General features: G+C 31.1%; 3 protein-coding genes across 5 annotated transcripts; 2 read left to right on the top strand and 1 right to left on the bottom strand.

Annotated features, from left to right (window-relative positions):
* Positions 1–203: 203 nt before the first annotated feature.
* On the bottom strand, positions 204–730 carry LOC110601574 (stigma-specific STIG1-like protein 3). Its single transcript, XM_021738752.2, has one exon. It carries the CDS (start codon positions 699–701, stop codon positions 255–257), a length of 447 nt encoding a protein of 148 aa, XP_021594444.1. The 5' UTR covers positions 702–730; the 3' UTR covers positions 204–254.
* A 5,354-nt stretch (positions 731–6,084) lies between these two features.
* On the top strand, positions 6,085–7,798 carry LOC110600749 (cytochrome b561 and DOMON domain-containing protein At5g47530). The gene is made up of 3 exons (XM_021737609.2): positions 6,085–6,793; positions 6,877–7,134; positions 7,221–7,798. The coding sequence occupies exons 1-3, from the start codon at positions 6,131–6,133 to the stop codon at positions 7,527–7,529; spliced, it is 1,230 nt and encodes a 409-aa protein (XP_021593301.1). The 5' UTR covers positions 6,085–6,130; the 3' UTR covers positions 7,530–7,798.
* Positions 7,799–8,829: 1,031 nt separating this feature from the next.
* Positions 8,830–15,729, top strand: LOC110600723 (CCR4-NOT transcription complex subunit 9). Of its 3 annotated transcripts, none has more exons than XM_021737574.2 (9): positions 8,830–9,143; positions 11,092–11,163; positions 12,517–12,606; positions 13,095–13,137; positions 13,332–13,438; positions 13,727–13,822; positions 14,735–14,925; positions 15,051–15,120; positions 15,390–15,729. In XM_021737574.2, exons 1-9 carry the CDS (start codon positions 8,964–8,966, stop codon positions 15,498–15,500), a joined length of 960 nt encoding a protein of 319 aa, XP_021593266.1. In that variant the 5' UTR covers positions 8,830–8,963; the 3' UTR covers positions 15,501–15,729. The 3 variants fall into 3 exon arrangements, with proteins under 3 accessions (XP_021593266.1, XP_043807445.1, XP_021593267.1); XM_021737575.2 differs by lacking the exon at positions 11,092–11,163 and adding an exon at positions 10,977–11,048 and having other exon boundaries at positions 8,845–9,143; XM_043951510.1 differs by lacking the exon at positions 12,517–12,606.
* The last annotated feature ends 699 nt before the right edge of the window (positions 15,730–16,428 follow it).

Here is a 16,428-nt window from a genome sequence, read left to right as displayed (position 1 = left end):
AAAATAGGGGTCAAGATGGAATAATGGTCGGCAAAAAGAGAGGGATGAAAAAAAGCTTGTATTTAATTAAGAGGTCAAAAAGTGTAAATGAAGAAATTAAAATATATCATGAGTAATTTATAATATAGAACTTTGTTATTTCATACTAATTTTTTAGGTGACATATACGTAATAAAAAGAAAGGTAATTTACAAAATCAAATCTGAATGAAGAATAAATAGATCTTATAATTTCTTCTTTTCACTAGGAAATTCCTACGCATAATTGCAAAGACCAAAAGCACAAAAGCCTCCATTTTTACAGCTATTGTTGCAACCACCACAGTGTCTCCTGTTGAAGGAAGGGTTTACACATTTGCCATTGCAGCATATGTGATTGTATTTGCATTTCTTCCCGCAGGCTCCACAGTTAAAGCGATCAGTCAAAATATTTACACACTTCTTCTTGCAGCAGCAAGGCCCTGGACTTCCCCTGGCATGGCAAATCCTAGGAAACTTGTTACATGTCATTCGACGAGCTTTTCTTCTCCTCTGAGTAAGAATGCGACCAAATTCATGTTCTGAATGAAATTCGACTGTTTCATCAGATTGTTCGTTCAATTCATGATCCATATCATCGTCTTCTCTGAGTGGCAATGCAGCAGTGCTGAGGACTAGAGCCATGACAACAACAAGGATCAAGAAAATCTTAAGTAATTTCATTTTCCGTAGAGACGCAGAGGATGTTGGCTGTTGGAGGAAAAGGAGCGAATGAAGAAATGGGAGCTGAGGTTTGTGAACTTGTGAGTGGAGAAGACAGCAAGAGGAATGAAGTCTCTTATAGAGAATTTTGGTAAGCATGTGTTGTTGCACTTTATTGGGTAGTCCATATTCAACAGCAAATGAAATAATTAAAAATAAAAAAGTAAAAATATTCAATTCTTTGTTCAATAAAATAGTGTAGTAGAGAGAATGGGCAAAGAGAAATGTGCTTCTTCCTTTACATATATGCTTGGTCTAATGCAGACATTGGAAGTTTCCCACTTTTGGGTTTATATGTTTATTTTATAACAGAACTAAACAAACGGGATAAACAGTTTTGAGAGAAAAAACATATATAATATTAAATTAAAAAATATAAATAAATTAACTCCCCTATATTTAAGATTTAAGTAAATATGAGATTTAAAAGTTTCGAATTCAATTCTCCTTAAAAAAAAAAAACAGTCTCCTCTGCAATGCCCCGTTTAGAGTTGGGCCTTTTTTTAAGAGCAATCATGGTCTCTGGCAGCATGTTCTAGTGGACATGGGTATTGGATTAGGACTAATCATCTTCAAAAACACTATGTATGAAAAATTTTTAGGCTCTGTTTTTTCGCCAAAAATAACTTATATAAAAAATACTTTTCAGGAGTAATAGGTTAAGAAAATAATTCATTTTCTCTTATTTAGTAACAGTGTTAAAAAATAAAGGATGATAAATTTATGTATAAAAAATTTAATGTTAATAAAAGTTTCAAAATAAAGAAGATTTTTTTTTTTAAAAAAAGAAAATTTTCTAAAATATTATTTAAGTTTTAAGTTAGATGTATTGAAAAATTCTACTTGTACAACTAGTTCGGTTAAAAAAATTTTAATATATTTTGATTAATAAAATAATTTATTTGCTTAAAAAAATGATAATGATACATAATTAATCAATTAAGCGGATGGATAGGACTTTATTAATAGAATTAAATTTTATTAATAGAATTAAATTCATTTTTATTATAATTTTTTATTTAAAATATAGTTTAATATAATATAATTCAATTGAATATTTCTAGTTTAAATAAATTAATATTAAATCCAAATTAATTTATTTATTTCATCATCTTTATTAATTTTAAACTAAATATAAATATTTATTTTCATAAATGATAATTATTTTTATCACATTGAAAATATTGTGAAAAATTAATAATTTTAATTTAAACATGTATATAATTTTCTTGTCATTAAAAAAATAAAATTAAGATGGACTCTTTTTTGCAAAAAAAAAACATAATTATATAATTAATTTTTTAATATCAATTGTATATGCATAAATTTTTGTACTTAATATAAAATTAAATTAAATTCTTAAAAAAACATCTATTAATATAAAAAGGCACAAACAAATTTAAAGTTATTTTTTCTAAAAATTAAAGTAAATTGAAAAAAGTTCTCAAAAAGTTAATTAAATAATTTTAATATAAAATAGGTCTAAATAACATCATTTGTTACAAAATCTTAACAATATTAGCAAATTTTAATTTTAATTTAAAATAACTTTCAAAAAAATTTAAAAATATTGAATTATTACATTATTAGTTTTGTGAAATATAAAATTGAGAAAAAAAATTTAATTATTTTAAAATTTTACAAAATTTAATTATTTTAAAAGTTAATATCTATTTTAAATAAATTTATTATTGGAGATGTAATGCTGTAACAATCTCACTTTTCGAACGGCACAAACTTAAATTATATATACTTACCATTTTGTTATTATCTTTATTTATACGATAAAGAATTTGTCCACATGCTATATTAAGTTTATATATTAATTTTTAACTTTATTATTAATATTGCTTTCAAAAAAAAAAACTTTATATAATTTAAAATTATATACAATTTTTGGAAATAAATCAATTTTCATATTTTAAAATCATTACTAAAACTTATATATATAAATTTATTAATATATTTTATTTTTAAAACTAAAATTAAATAGTAAAAAATAAATTATTTTTGTTGAAAAATATCAAAAATTAATTTTTAATATAAATTATTTTAAAGATACGGAGTCCAAAGATTAAAAAAAAAATCCCCTTTTCTATATTTTATCTTAAATATATGCAATTTTTATAATATTATTAAAGCGTATATGAGAGAATTTCTTAAAGCAATTAAAATAATATTAATAATAAAAATAAAGGCAAATCACGATTCACACGAAACCCGACTTGTCTTGAATGATACTTATTATTTTATACAGTGATTTCCAGTTGCATAGTTGTTTGATTTAAGGTTTTTGGAATTAAACTTTATTTCACCAGAATTATAAGGAACAAGAGGATTTCTTAAGTCTTTAGATTATTTTATTTTATGTTAACTTTAAAAAAAAAAACTGAAATTATTAAAAAATAAAGGAAAATGACCATTAAGCGGATCATATATAAGTAAAATTTACTACATCAAAATTATGGTTCCCAATCCCATACCTCATAGTAGAAATTCCTGTGTTTAGTTTTAATTTTATTTTGAGTTTAAATTAATGATCTTATTTTAAAGACCCAACAACATCCCAATTGTACTGATTATATTCTCATCAATACTGCTCCTTTTTAGCCTTCCCGAAGTATCAAACAGGGGATTCATTATCTCTCTATTTATTTCTCTTTGTATCGGGCTCATACTCATGGACTTCTCAAGAGTATTAAGGTAATTCATTCTGCTCCTCCCATCCGCAATATTCTTTTCACTGATAATACTTTATTATTTGTTCACACTTCTCAACAAAAAACAAGTACTTTTTTTTGTCTTCTCTAATCTTATATCTTAACTACAGGACAAGTTATTAATTATCAGAAGTCTCATATTTTCTTTAGTAAACATACGTCTCCCGATCTCAAATGTGCTATTTTACGGCAATTTAGCGGCAATTTGGCATGCAAAAGATTTCCTCGTCTCGTCAATATTTAGACCTTCCAATTCTCCTAAGTCGATCTCATTAACAGGTTCTCTCAATTTGTTCTGGATAAGGTTCGATTAAAAACTCAATATTGGAAACATAAACTGCTCTCGCAGGCTAGCCGTGCTACTATAATTCAACTGTGCTATATGTTATTCCTTCCTACTCGCTTTCTAACTTTTGGTGGGGAATGATATCCATCACCATGAGATGCATTGGATTAATTGGCTACAGTCTTATACTTCTAAGTTTTTTTTGCGGACTTGACTTTAGGGATTTTGAAAAATTTAATCTTGCATGTTTGGCAAAACAGTGTTGGCGACTGCTTCATAACCAGGATAGTTTTTGGGCCCATCTACTCAAGGGCATTTACTTTCCTCGTTCATCCTTCTAGCACGCGTCTCCTAAGTGAGGCAGTTCTTGGATGTGGCAAAACTTGCTTGCAGACCGCGATGTTCTTCGCCTTGGAACTCGCTTCAATATTGAAGATGGTATGTCCACTTCTCTCTGCTCTGATCATTGAATTCCTTTGGCATCCCATTTTTTTTTCTCCACAGCCTATTTTTTGCCCTCCTAACATCACTAAGGTGGTTGACTTAATTAATCATCGCTCTTTAACTTGGTATCAACGACTAGTACATCTGCTCTTTGATGCTCCCTTTGTCCCTATTATCTTGGATATTCTAGTTGCTCCACTTTGTATAGGTGATTCTTGGGTTTGGCATTTTATGTCCAATGGGCAATTCGGTCAAGTTATCGGCTCCTGATGAACCATGCTCTTGATTCTGATCGCTCTTTGAATTTGTCTAGCCATATATGGAAAAGTATTTAGACTGTTCAAATCACACCTAAGTTGCGTATCTTTCTTTGGTGTTGTTTTCATGGGGCTTTTACCTGTCTTTGCCAATTTGCTTCATCGATATTTAGTGCCTTCTTCTCTTTGCCCAGTGTGTCACTCTCAATCTAAAATCATCGAACATTTAATTTTCTTTTGTAAGCTTTCTACTGCTGGTTTTTCTACTTTTGTTCAATGATGGACGGATTTGTTGAACTTCTCGCTTTTATATTCTTATGGCCTTTATTTCCTAACGGTGGTTGTTGTCACGTTGTGGCATATTTATAAAGAAAGAAATAACTATGTTTTTAATAGATTGCAGCCTGATCCTTACGCTATCTCTCGCCAGATTTCTTATGATTTCCATCAATTTTAGCTTAATGGTGTTTTTTTCTAATTGTTCATCTCCTTTGTCCACCTCCTTTGGAGTGTCTCCGAATCTGGTTTGGCATCCTCCCCCTTCCGGTGTTATCAAACTTAATTGCGACGTAACTTGGAACAATCGGTTTTCTTTGGCTGCTATAGTTGTTATTTTATTAGACAGTATTGGACACTCTTCGATTTGAATTTATTAAAAAACTTTGGTGCTCATCTGTTATTGCTGGCGAAACTCGGATTGTTCTAGAAGGTATCTTATGGGTACTGGATGTAGGTTATCAGGCTATTGAGTGTGGGACAGACTCTTTTGATCATCGCACAACTCTTTGTGGTAATCATCCTTCTCTTCTTTGGGATATTAATTCTACATTGTTGGTTATCCTTCATTTTCATTTTAAATTTATGCATCTCAAATTTTCTGATATGGCTTATACATTTAATCGTTTTGCAGATTTAGTTATTAAATTTTCTTTACGAAATTTGTTGCCTTTGGACTCTTGGACTCGAAGTTGTCCCAACTTTTATAACCATCGCCATCTTTGACCTTGTAATGTATTGTTTGCATGGCAAATATATATATATATAATAAAAAAATTTTAATAAATTTTTGTAAAATCATAAATGATTTATATTTTTTAAAATTTCATTCCAACATAAGAATTATTATTTCTGTAATCTTACAAAATTTTTTGATTGTGAAGTTGGGGTAAAGATTTTTCCAATTTTGATTTTGAGCAAATTCTAATAATTGAATTATTTATTCATTTTTTAAAATAAATTTTGATTTGGCCTAAATTAATCCATTAATTTGTTATGAACTAATTAACTTATTGTCCAGGTCTGATAACACATCTCAGAAGTTAATTAAACATAATAAATCAACAATGTTCATTGATTGGCGACAATCACTTTCCTTTTTCCTCCTCGTGATTCTCCATTTTCTCTCTTTAAAATGACGTAGATTCTACTCCTACACTTGAAGAAAGAAAGTGGCTTGAGATGTAGCTGCTGAGAAAAAAATAATAAGAAAGAAAGACAAGTGATTGGATTTTATCCATTACGTCTGGACAAGTTCGTTTTAAATAATTACTACAGAATAAAGTCATTACATCTTTAAAGCTGTTAATGTTCTGTAAGCCAAACAAAAGCTTTAAGTAACTTATAGAAAATTAGACATAATCAGCATATATTAATTAATTCAGCAAGCAATTGCATACCCAAAAAATGTCTTCCTCTTCCATGTTTGTGATCTTCATGATCTTGGCCTCATTCTTCACCGTCTCAGTCACTGCCCATTTCACTCCTTGCAGTGAGCCTTTCGTCCTGTTAAGCCGGAGAAACCACCTTAAAAAGTGCAAGAAATTAACCACCCTTGAGGCTGAATTTGCCTGGGAGATCATCACTGACCATCAGATAGAAATTATGTTCGGCAAAAGACTGCATGCAAATTTGGGATGGCTAGCCTGGGGGGTTAATCCTGGCAAGATGCCGCAGATGGTTGGAACCAGGGCAATCATAGGTATTATTTACACGGATGGATCAACGTTCATCGATACCTACAATATCACAAGGGATACCAAGATGGGTTGCAAGCTAGAGCCCACAAAATTCAACGGGATTGCGCAGAATGAAGTGGAGTTTCACAACATGTCAATGGAATATATAAATGAATTAGACTTCTTCACAATACAGGCTAGAGTGATTCTTCCATCTGCTGCATACAACATTACAAAGTTGAACCATGTTTGGCAAATTGGCTATGGAGTAGAAGGCACGGAGCCTAAGCAGCATCCCACAATTCTGCAGAATGCTGATAGTACAGAGACAATAAACTTGAAGACTGAAAATGGTGGTCATGTTGGCAGGCACGTGAATTACATGCGAGCAGTAAGAAGCTATAAGACTCTGTAATTTGTTTAATTTATTTTTATTTTTTTAAAAAAATTATTTGATTTTTCCTTGTTCTATAGGTACATGGCATCCTAAGCATTCTGGGATGGGGAACATTCCTTCCAGTTGGAGCGATTATAGCGAGATATTTGGAATATCCAGTGGAAAGTTTTCGCTACTGTAAGTTTTGTCTTCATGTCTCCTGTCAAATTACTGGCTACATTCTTGGAACTTCAGGGTGGATCCTTGGACTGTATCTTGGAAATCTCTCCAAATTCTATATCTTTAGAACCCACCGCCTTTATTCCATGTTCATTTTCGCATTTGCAACATTACAAGTAAGCTACTCTCTCATCGTCTCCATGCCCTTCTCATTTTTTTTTCTTTTAAACTAAAATTACGAGGATTGTTATATTAATTGCAGGCGTTGGCGTTATTTTTAAAACCGAAGAAGAGTGATGAGTACAGGAAAAACTGGAATATGTACCATCATTTTCTGGGTTATGCACTGCTTGCTGTAATCTCAATAAACATATTCAATGGAATTGGTATTTTGAAGCCGGAAGTGATTTGGAGAAGGGCTTACATAGGAATCCTTATTGCTTTTGCGGTCATTGTCACAGTTCTTGAGATCTACACTTGGAAAAAATTTAAATGCAACGCGAAATCAACAACTTCTGTACTGGATGGAACTACTGCTACTGCTCTAGCCGTCCCACAACCACGACCGTGACAGACACAGTGTGCAACATTCGCCTGGAGGTTCGTCCTGAAGTATGGATTAAAACTTTCCCTTGTTTTTGGAAAAGAATATTCCTTACTTCGTTTTTCATCTTGGGCTTGGATTTACAATTGTAGCTATTGGGATTAATTGCTTTGTTTTTCTTTTCCTTTTGCCATTTAAATTATGATTGATACACAATTGTACTTTGGAAGGACGAAGATTGATTCAGTGTAGGTGAACATCATTTATATGAAAGGAAATTGTGAAATTCTGCTCTCCACTGGTCATGACAAAAATATATTGATAACTTATTACTGATTAAATGATTATACAAAATTTTTCATATATATATTTTTATAAATAGCTATATATAAGATATGACATGGCAATACACTAAAGAATTAATTAACACACATATAAAATAGTTATTTTTATAAAATAATAAAAAAATTACATTGTGATTATAATTTTTTAGACAATTATATGTATTATTAATCTATAATTAACTTGATATTTACATAGGCAATTCTGCTTTATTATATAATTTCTCTTTTTTCTATTAGTTTTCAAGATCCCATCCGATTTCCACATATACTTTAAAAGAAAACCTTCTCCATAAAAAAAAACCATTAAAAGATAATAATAAACAATAAAGAGATGATTAAACACTTGCTGCAAAAAATTCCTGTATAGACTTTTAGGACAAGAAAAATCACATAATAAACCAATGATACTACGTGGCATAATAAAATGTTATTTTTATTATTTACATTAAGACATGTGAATTAAAATATCTAAATGAATTGATAATTATCTTATTTTTATTTTTTAACTATAGATATAAAAAAGTAATTTATTGATATTATAATAATTAGTTGAGATGGATTATAATTTCTTTAAATTAAAGAGAAATGAAAGTGATAAGATAAAGTTTAAAAAAATTCATGAGATGGATAAAATAGGTTTTAAGAGAAATTAGGTGAATTTTAGTATAGAGAAAAGAAAGTGATAAGTTTTTTAAAAAAATATATTTGAAAGAGATAAAATAAGTTTTAGAAGAGAAAACAAGATGATAAAATTAAGTTCTAAATAATTTTTTAACTGAGATAACGGTAAGATTGAATAATTGATAATTATTAACATCCTTAAAAAGAGAAATAAAAAGTGGACGAGGGAGTAATATGAAATTTGTAATTAATAAGAAACGTTTGCCTATGCTATTTTACTGTTTCAACTAAGGAGCAAGGACCAATTGACGCGAATGTAACCACGCGCATGTAAAGCACGTGTCGAGAATGTATAACAAATGAAACTGAAATTTTCCTGCATAATACTCTCTATTGTCTATTCCCTTCCTTGAAGAAAGAAGCCGAAAAAACAGAGGGACTCTGGAAAACAAACAGTGACAAACTGAAGGACACTTGGGACATTTGCGCTTCGCGTATGGCGAATCTTCCTCAATCGCTCTCCATGAATTCACCATTTGGTGGCCCCAGCGCCTCCACTCCTTCCGCCGCCAGTGCTCCGGCCAACAAAGACCGGAAGATGGCTTCAGCAGAGCACTTGGTGCTTGACCTAAGTAATCCAGAGCTTCGTGAAAACGCCCTTCTCGAGCTCTCTAAGGTAAAATTAAATATATCACTTCTTTGATTGTAACGCTCTTAGTATTTTGATTTTTTTTTTTTTAAATTAGGATAGAAAGTAAATGGAGATGGGCAAATTGCACTTTTAGTTAGACTTCTAATGGTGCAGGGGAAAAGGAGGAAAATTATGAGAGAGAAATGAATTTTAAATAAAATAGTTGGATGTTAACTAAGAGATGCAAAGAAAGCTAAATATTTATACTGTTATATCCTTAGAAGGAAGATTCTTATTTGTCTTGATAAGAGGTTAGCAATGGAAGATTGAAAGTTCAAAATTGGAGCTTAGAAAGTTGTATTTCCTTCATTTGCTCCATTATGGGATGAAATGTTAACTGGTTAATTTCCACTCCTTTCCTTTTCATTTCTCCTGTTTTCCTTTCCTTTTCTTATCTCCACGCGAACAAAATGAATTAAATTGATTTCCCATTCCTTTCTCTACATTTCCCCTTATTCCGCTATAAACAAACTGGCTTTCCTGTTGAATTTTCATCGTGCTATTGTAATTTAGTTTTGGCCATGCCTTCATTAATGTCTTTGTTGTGGTGATATAATGTGATAAATTTGGCTAGTCACAGAGTGGATATGGTTGTGGCCTCTGTGTCCTACAATACAACTGTTCTACAAATTTTCTGGGATATTTTAGTCTTGAGGCCGACTCATATGTTGATCTTCTTATGAAATGGCTTTGTATTGATCTGACTGGTTTTGACATCTAAAATTGGTAGCAGAGGGTAGCCTTGGAGGACACATCCTAACTGGATTTCAGTGTCCTCATTAGTTGCCATTCTTCACTCGTATGACACTGCAATGGACAACAGTGTGTAGCCATCTCATCTGAGCCATTTGTGCAATGCACGTACAGGTCCACTGCATTTGCATTGCATGAACGGTTGGGATGAGTGGCTTTGCATGACTGCCCTTACCATTGGCCTTAACTGTATAAAGAGTATCGGTTGCTCCTGCCTGGCCATTCAGCTGCTGAATTTTGTTTTGGATGCCTTTGCTCTTTATTTGGAATTGACTTGTTCATGTTACATTAAGGTGCGATTAAACAATTAATACTGCACATCAGGCACTAGCATTATTTGTCTTTCTTGCTAGATTGCAATCATTTTTAGGTGCTACTGCATTCAAAAGATTGATCACTCTGAAAGAAACACATGTGACTAATCGAGTATCCTTTAGTGTTAACTTGCAGTTGTGTTACCTACTCTTTTTTTCCCTGATTTGTTAGTAACTCTTCCATTGGCTTGTAAACCATTTTTTTCTTAGAATCCTAATTTTACATATTTTAAAGAGTTCCAGAAGTTCAATCAAAACTCAGTTTAGTCATCTGGAAATATGTATTGTTTTAATATTGCTGGACATATTCAACAAGAGAATAGCCGTAAAGGTGTATGTTGAGAACCCTTTACAAGGTAATGCTTATATATACAGCCAAAACTTACCATCTCTTTTTAGGTTTCAACTATATAACCCAACTTTTGTTCTTTCTTTTTTTTCTTTAGTGACTGCAATCATTAGTAAGTTAATATGTCAGTTGGCCCCAGGCTATCTGCTAGATTGATACGCCTTTTGTTTTTGCTAGCTATATACGCATGGAAAAAGGACCAATTATGAATTTTATATAAACCTTCTTTCCTTTTTCCCCTTCATTCTTAAAAGGAAATAGAATCATGGTTGAAGTGATTTACGTTTCTTTGTAGCTGCACTAGTTTTGTGTATGGATGTTATCAATGTTTTTTTCTTTAAGTGGATGCAATTTGTGTGCTTTAATTATAAATCGGTGTCTGCCTTTGGTTTCATTTTTTAGAACAAGGAATTATTTCAAGATTTGGCTCCTTTCGTGTGGAATTCTTTTGGTACTATTGCTGCACTCTTACAGGTATGCTTAATAAACCTCTGTTGTTTTGTTTTTTATTTTTTAGAAGAGAGAATTATTTCAAGATTTGGCTCCATTGTTGTGGAATTCTTTTGGTACTATTGCTGCGCTGTTACAGGTATGCTATTTGAAGTTGTTACTTGATCTTCTTTTTATGCTTACCTTTTTTTTTCTTTGTTTGCGTTTGAAATAAAGTCGGCCATCTTGTTGTCCAATTTATGTGAGCAGAACTTCCTTGAAAGCTTCTAGTTTCCCTATAGTTTAAATCGCGATTGCGGCCACGTTCACGGCCGCAGGCCTGTAACAGTAAAGACCTGGCAATACACAAATTTTTCAAAACAATTTGCAAAATTCATAATATGAATTAATATTTATAGATATAAGTCAGAATAATGTATGCCACTATTATAAATACATCATATATAAACTATATAACTTAAATTAAGTATCATTATAACAAGCTAATGAAATAAAATTAAGTCATATGCTGCAAATCAATTACAAAAACATAGTTTTTACTAATAAGAATTTATTTTTCATTTTTATTTATAATAATTAACATAGATATTAAATATATTGAACTACAATTAGCATTAACAAATAATTAAAAAATTTAAGCATAAAATTTTATAAAAGTTATCTTGTAATTAATTTATGAAATAGATTTCTGAAATATAGTTTAAAATAAGTAAAAATCACTCTATCTTATATATCAGATAAACTAATAGCACATCATAATGATCTTTAATCAACAAAAATACAAAAAAAAATGCTAAAAAGCAAATTATAAAAATAAAAGCAAAAAACTGAAAAATAAACCCATCTTTTAGAAGAAAGACACTAAGAAATGAAGTAGTTTATAATGGATCTAAGCTTATATGAGAAAAATGTTTGAAAAAAAGAGTTGTTTGAGAGAAAAGAAAAAGAGATTTTGAAAGAAAAGCACACTGGAACTGCTGGAACTCATTGGAACCTTAGAATACATTCTGTTTGGCATATATGGGTAAAGGTTGTTACTGTTACATAACATTCGGCAACGACTGATACGCATGCAAATCAAGGGGGTCTTTAAATAACAGGGTAATGGGTAATGGGCCCCCAATTTCCCATTACATACAGCCGTTATTGATGTATGGAATTGTTAACCCTCTTCTGTGGTTCTGTTGTGAAGACAAAATCGTAGTTCTATTGCAACAAAATCCTTTGCCACATGACAGAATGGACCATGGTGCTTGGGATTTCTTGCCTTTTTGGATTTTTAAATTAATTTTACAGCTTGTCAATTGCACATATGATAGATATGTGATTCAGAGGTTATTTTATTTGGTCCTCAATGGTCAAAATATAGTGCTCATTTTATATATTGAGCTCTTCACATAATACCTATTTTTGTTAGGAAGCAAAAGTAGTTTAACCTCAGTTTCTTTTTCTGCTATTTCCATAATGTTCAAATTTTATTTCTTACTTACAGGAGATAGTTTCAATATATCCTGTTTTATCACCACCAAACCTTTCTCCTGCACAATCAAATCGAGTTTGTAATGCTCTTGCTCTTCTACAGGTCAAGCATTTCTTTTTTATTCTTTATATATATGTGAATATATTAAATCATCATATTATCCATTATGAATAGATGCTGTAGTCTGCTTTAGTTGGAAGGTTGTTCTGTATATTTACTGTCATGTTTATTCATTAAGGAGATGAAGTTAACATTGATATTATGCTTCTATCTTCTGCTATTATGTCTTTATTCTTTGGGTTCTCGCATCAATATTGTGACAAAATATCTCCTAATCATCATGAAAAGAAGAGAGGTCTTTCATTTTTTCATCGATGGAATCACAATGACCCTTCTACTTCCAATCTAATTTTCATATTCATAGCCAGCTGCTTGTTCACTTTTACATTGAAAATCACCCCCTCATTTGTTGAGGGGTGGAATTTTAGTCTTCTGATTTACTGCATGTTTTTTGTGTGTGTGTGTGTGTGTTAATTTTCTTTGGTTGAAAGACAATGGCAATGTTTTGTAATCTTTTTGTCTTGTCTCAGTGCGTGGCCTCTCATCCAGACACAAGAATGTTGTTCCTTAATGGTAATGTTCTTGATCTTGTTGTCTCGCCAGCATAGAATTTGAGAGATTTTTTTTCTTAGTTGCATCTCATACCATTTAGAGTTAAGAAATTTCATTCATGGGAAGCATCATGTTTCCATCAACTCCATGGAGATGATACTTTTCAACTAACAAGATATTCATAATTCTTCCAACTTGTGCTTTCCCCTTTTCAGCTCACATACCTTTGTATCTTTACCCATTCCTTAATACAACTAGCAAGTCCAGGCCTTTTGAGTACTTGAGGCTTACCAGCTTAGGTGTCATTGGCGCCCTGGTGAAGGTACGTCCTTACTGATATCTGCCAACATTCTGTTGCTCAAGTTCTTGTTTCATTCATTTATCCATCTATTTATTCATTCTAATTAGGAAGTGTAATATCTACACACATCGTGTTTTTATCTGTCTTAATAAGATCTTTGTGTAATTGTATTTGTTTCAAAAATTCTTTCAAACCACATAAATGAATTGTGTTTTCAGTTTAATGGTGCATGAATCTCGAAGGTATTGTTGATGTTTTTTTATCACTTCTTATCTTTAGATACTAACTGTGATCCTTATTATTTAACAGGTTGATGACACAGAAGTTATTAGTTTCCTTCTATCAACTGAAATAATTCCTTTGTGTCTGCGTACCATGGAGATGGGCAGTGAATTATCGAAAACAGTTGGGTGTAAATTTACTTATTTTGTTTTTCTAATTAGCTAGAAAATATGGCTAAATATGTTGCACCTTTTATTCCTTCAGAAAATTTATTATTATTTGCCTAATGGAATTTGTGCACCTGTTCATAATGTTTTTTTATATGGTTCCTTCATGTAAAATTCCTTTTTCATTCATCAGAAGAATGTTTTGGAAATTTCTTAGTTCAATGTCTTAAAGCTTTGGATCTTAGTGTAGATACATTGTGATGCACTTTTCAGAAAATATTTGTTTTGCCTCTTCCAAACTGAGTTATTGAAACCAGTGGCAATACATGTATGATATTCTCATTTCTTGGACTGGAATAACTTGTTATTGGAGGCTCAATTGTGACAGTGGATATCACTCAACTTTTGTCTGCAGAAGCATGTTGACTTTGATGATGCATATCTCAAATGAGTGAATCTTACAATTTATTGCTTAATATTTCTGTATGGTAGATGACCATCACCTTTTAACTTTTGTCTGCTGAAGCATGTTGTCTTTGCTGATGCAAATCTCAAAGGAGCAAACCTTACTATTTATTACTATATATTTTTGCATAATAGATGACTGTCATCTTGAAATGTTCTTTTGGAAGGAACAATATATAGTTTCCTATTGTTGTTGTAAGTGCATTGCCTGTTCTAGTTAATAATACTACTGTTACTAATATGAATTTCTTGAAAAGCTCTCTTCTTTATCTTTGTTTTCTTATTGTTTTAGGTAATATGTTTTCTTTGTATGATGTTTATTGTTTTAAAATCCTGAAACAACAATGAAAAGCAATTTTTAAAGTTCAAAGTTGCAAACGTGTGAACACTGTTTTTGTTTTGGTATTTGTCAGTTTTAGTCTAATCCAATAAATGCTTTAGAAAATTATATTTCTTATGGCAGGTTGCAACATTTATAGTTCAGAAGATTTTGTTGGATGATGTGGGCTTGGATTATATTTGCACTACTGCAGAACGTTTCTTTGCAGTTGGTCGAGTTTTGGGCAACATGGTTGCAGCACTTGCTGAACAACCCTCATCTCGGTTGTTAAAGCATATTATTCGATGTTATCTTCGACTGTCTGATAATCCAAGGTAGTGATGCTAGATCAATGTGACTCCAAGAAGTCTGCTTATTCTTTTCTTTTTAATCATATCTGTTATCAAACATTCATTTCAGTTCATGTTTATATTTTCTATACTTTATCTTTGAAATTCAGGGCTTGCGATGCACTAAGAAGTTGCCTGCCGGACATGCTTAGAGATGCTACCTTCAGTAGTTGCCTTCGCGTAAGTACTGCACGTGATATTTGTGATGTCAAAACAAACTTCATGATCTGTTGATGCAGTGGAATATTACATAACCTTGAGCATGTTGATTACATAATTTGCATCCACTGTAGATTTTTTCAATTGGGACCAGTTTAATTTGGTTTGAGTGAATATTTATAATTGAAGTTTCAAAGATGAATAAGACTTTCCAAATTTTTAACTAATTTAAATTTACTGTCTTCTTTTGAGATTCATTCGTAATATTTGTGGTCTTCTGATGCTACCAGGAAGATCCAACGACAAGACGGTGGCTGCAGCAGTTGCTTCACAATGTTGGTATGAATCGGGTCCCGGGGCTTCAGGCTGGGGGAGGATTTGACCATATGATGGTGAACTAAATTAAACTGCCGCAACTGGTTTGTTTTCTATCGGGTTCTTGTATGGTGCCTGCTTTTTGCAATCTGGTTTCAAAGGCGGATGGCTCATGGTCTTGCTTTTAATTTTTTTTTTTTTTAATGCATCATCAGATTACTTTAATTAATGGTTTTTCTTAGAAGACATATGGCATAGTAGAGCTCTACCATTTTAATAATAAATAAATAAATTTGTTGATTTTCTTTTTGCCAATTGCTGCCTACAGCGTTATTCATGCGTAACTGAAAGAATGTTATTTTACATGTTTATTTAATGGTCGCCCCAAACAACCATTTCTCGTCTTTTCTAGTTTATTTTTTTTCTTTAATGAAAAAGAATTCTTTATTTTCTGACATCCAATGTCAGGAATGGGATGAGCTCATTTCGGCGCCAGTCACCTATTAATCTGCTTTGGAAATAAGTCTAATCAAAGAAAGATTATTTAATATTTTTTTACTAAACATAAAATCAGTTTTTGTAATTTTAAAATATTAAAATTTATTATTTTAATTAAGATAAAAAATTTTAAAAATACATAAAAATAATAAATAATTTTTAAAATTATAAAAATAATATTTTATTATTAAAAAATACTATATTAAATTATGATTTATTTAATTCTTGAATAAAAATATAAATATTTATATATGTAAGGTTGTTGAATTGGCGCTGAGGTGTCTAAAAAAGTTAAAGATAGAATTGATTATCAGTGAATAAAAAATTTTACGTAATAAATATTTAGTAAATTGTGTGTTTTTGTGAAATTTCGTGAAATTTCATCCCATACGAAGAGGTTGAATCTTGACGACTTACTACAATTGTTATATTATATTAAAAGTTTATATCAAAAGTTCGCCATTTTTTAATTTTTTAAATTCAAATATTACAGTTCACGACTTAACCATTCAACTT

This window comes from Manihot esculenta, chromosome 15, assembly GCF_001659605.2.
Source record: "Manihot esculenta cultivar AM560-2 chromosome 15, M.esculenta_v8, whole genome shotgun sequence".
In the NCBI taxonomy this organism is placed as follows: domain Eukaryota; kingdom Viridiplantae; phylum Streptophyta; class Magnoliopsida; order Malpighiales; family Euphorbiaceae; genus Manihot; species Manihot esculenta.
The sequence above is the reverse complement of the archived record's forward strand: the minus strand, read 5'-3'. Positions and strand labels throughout refer to the sequence as shown.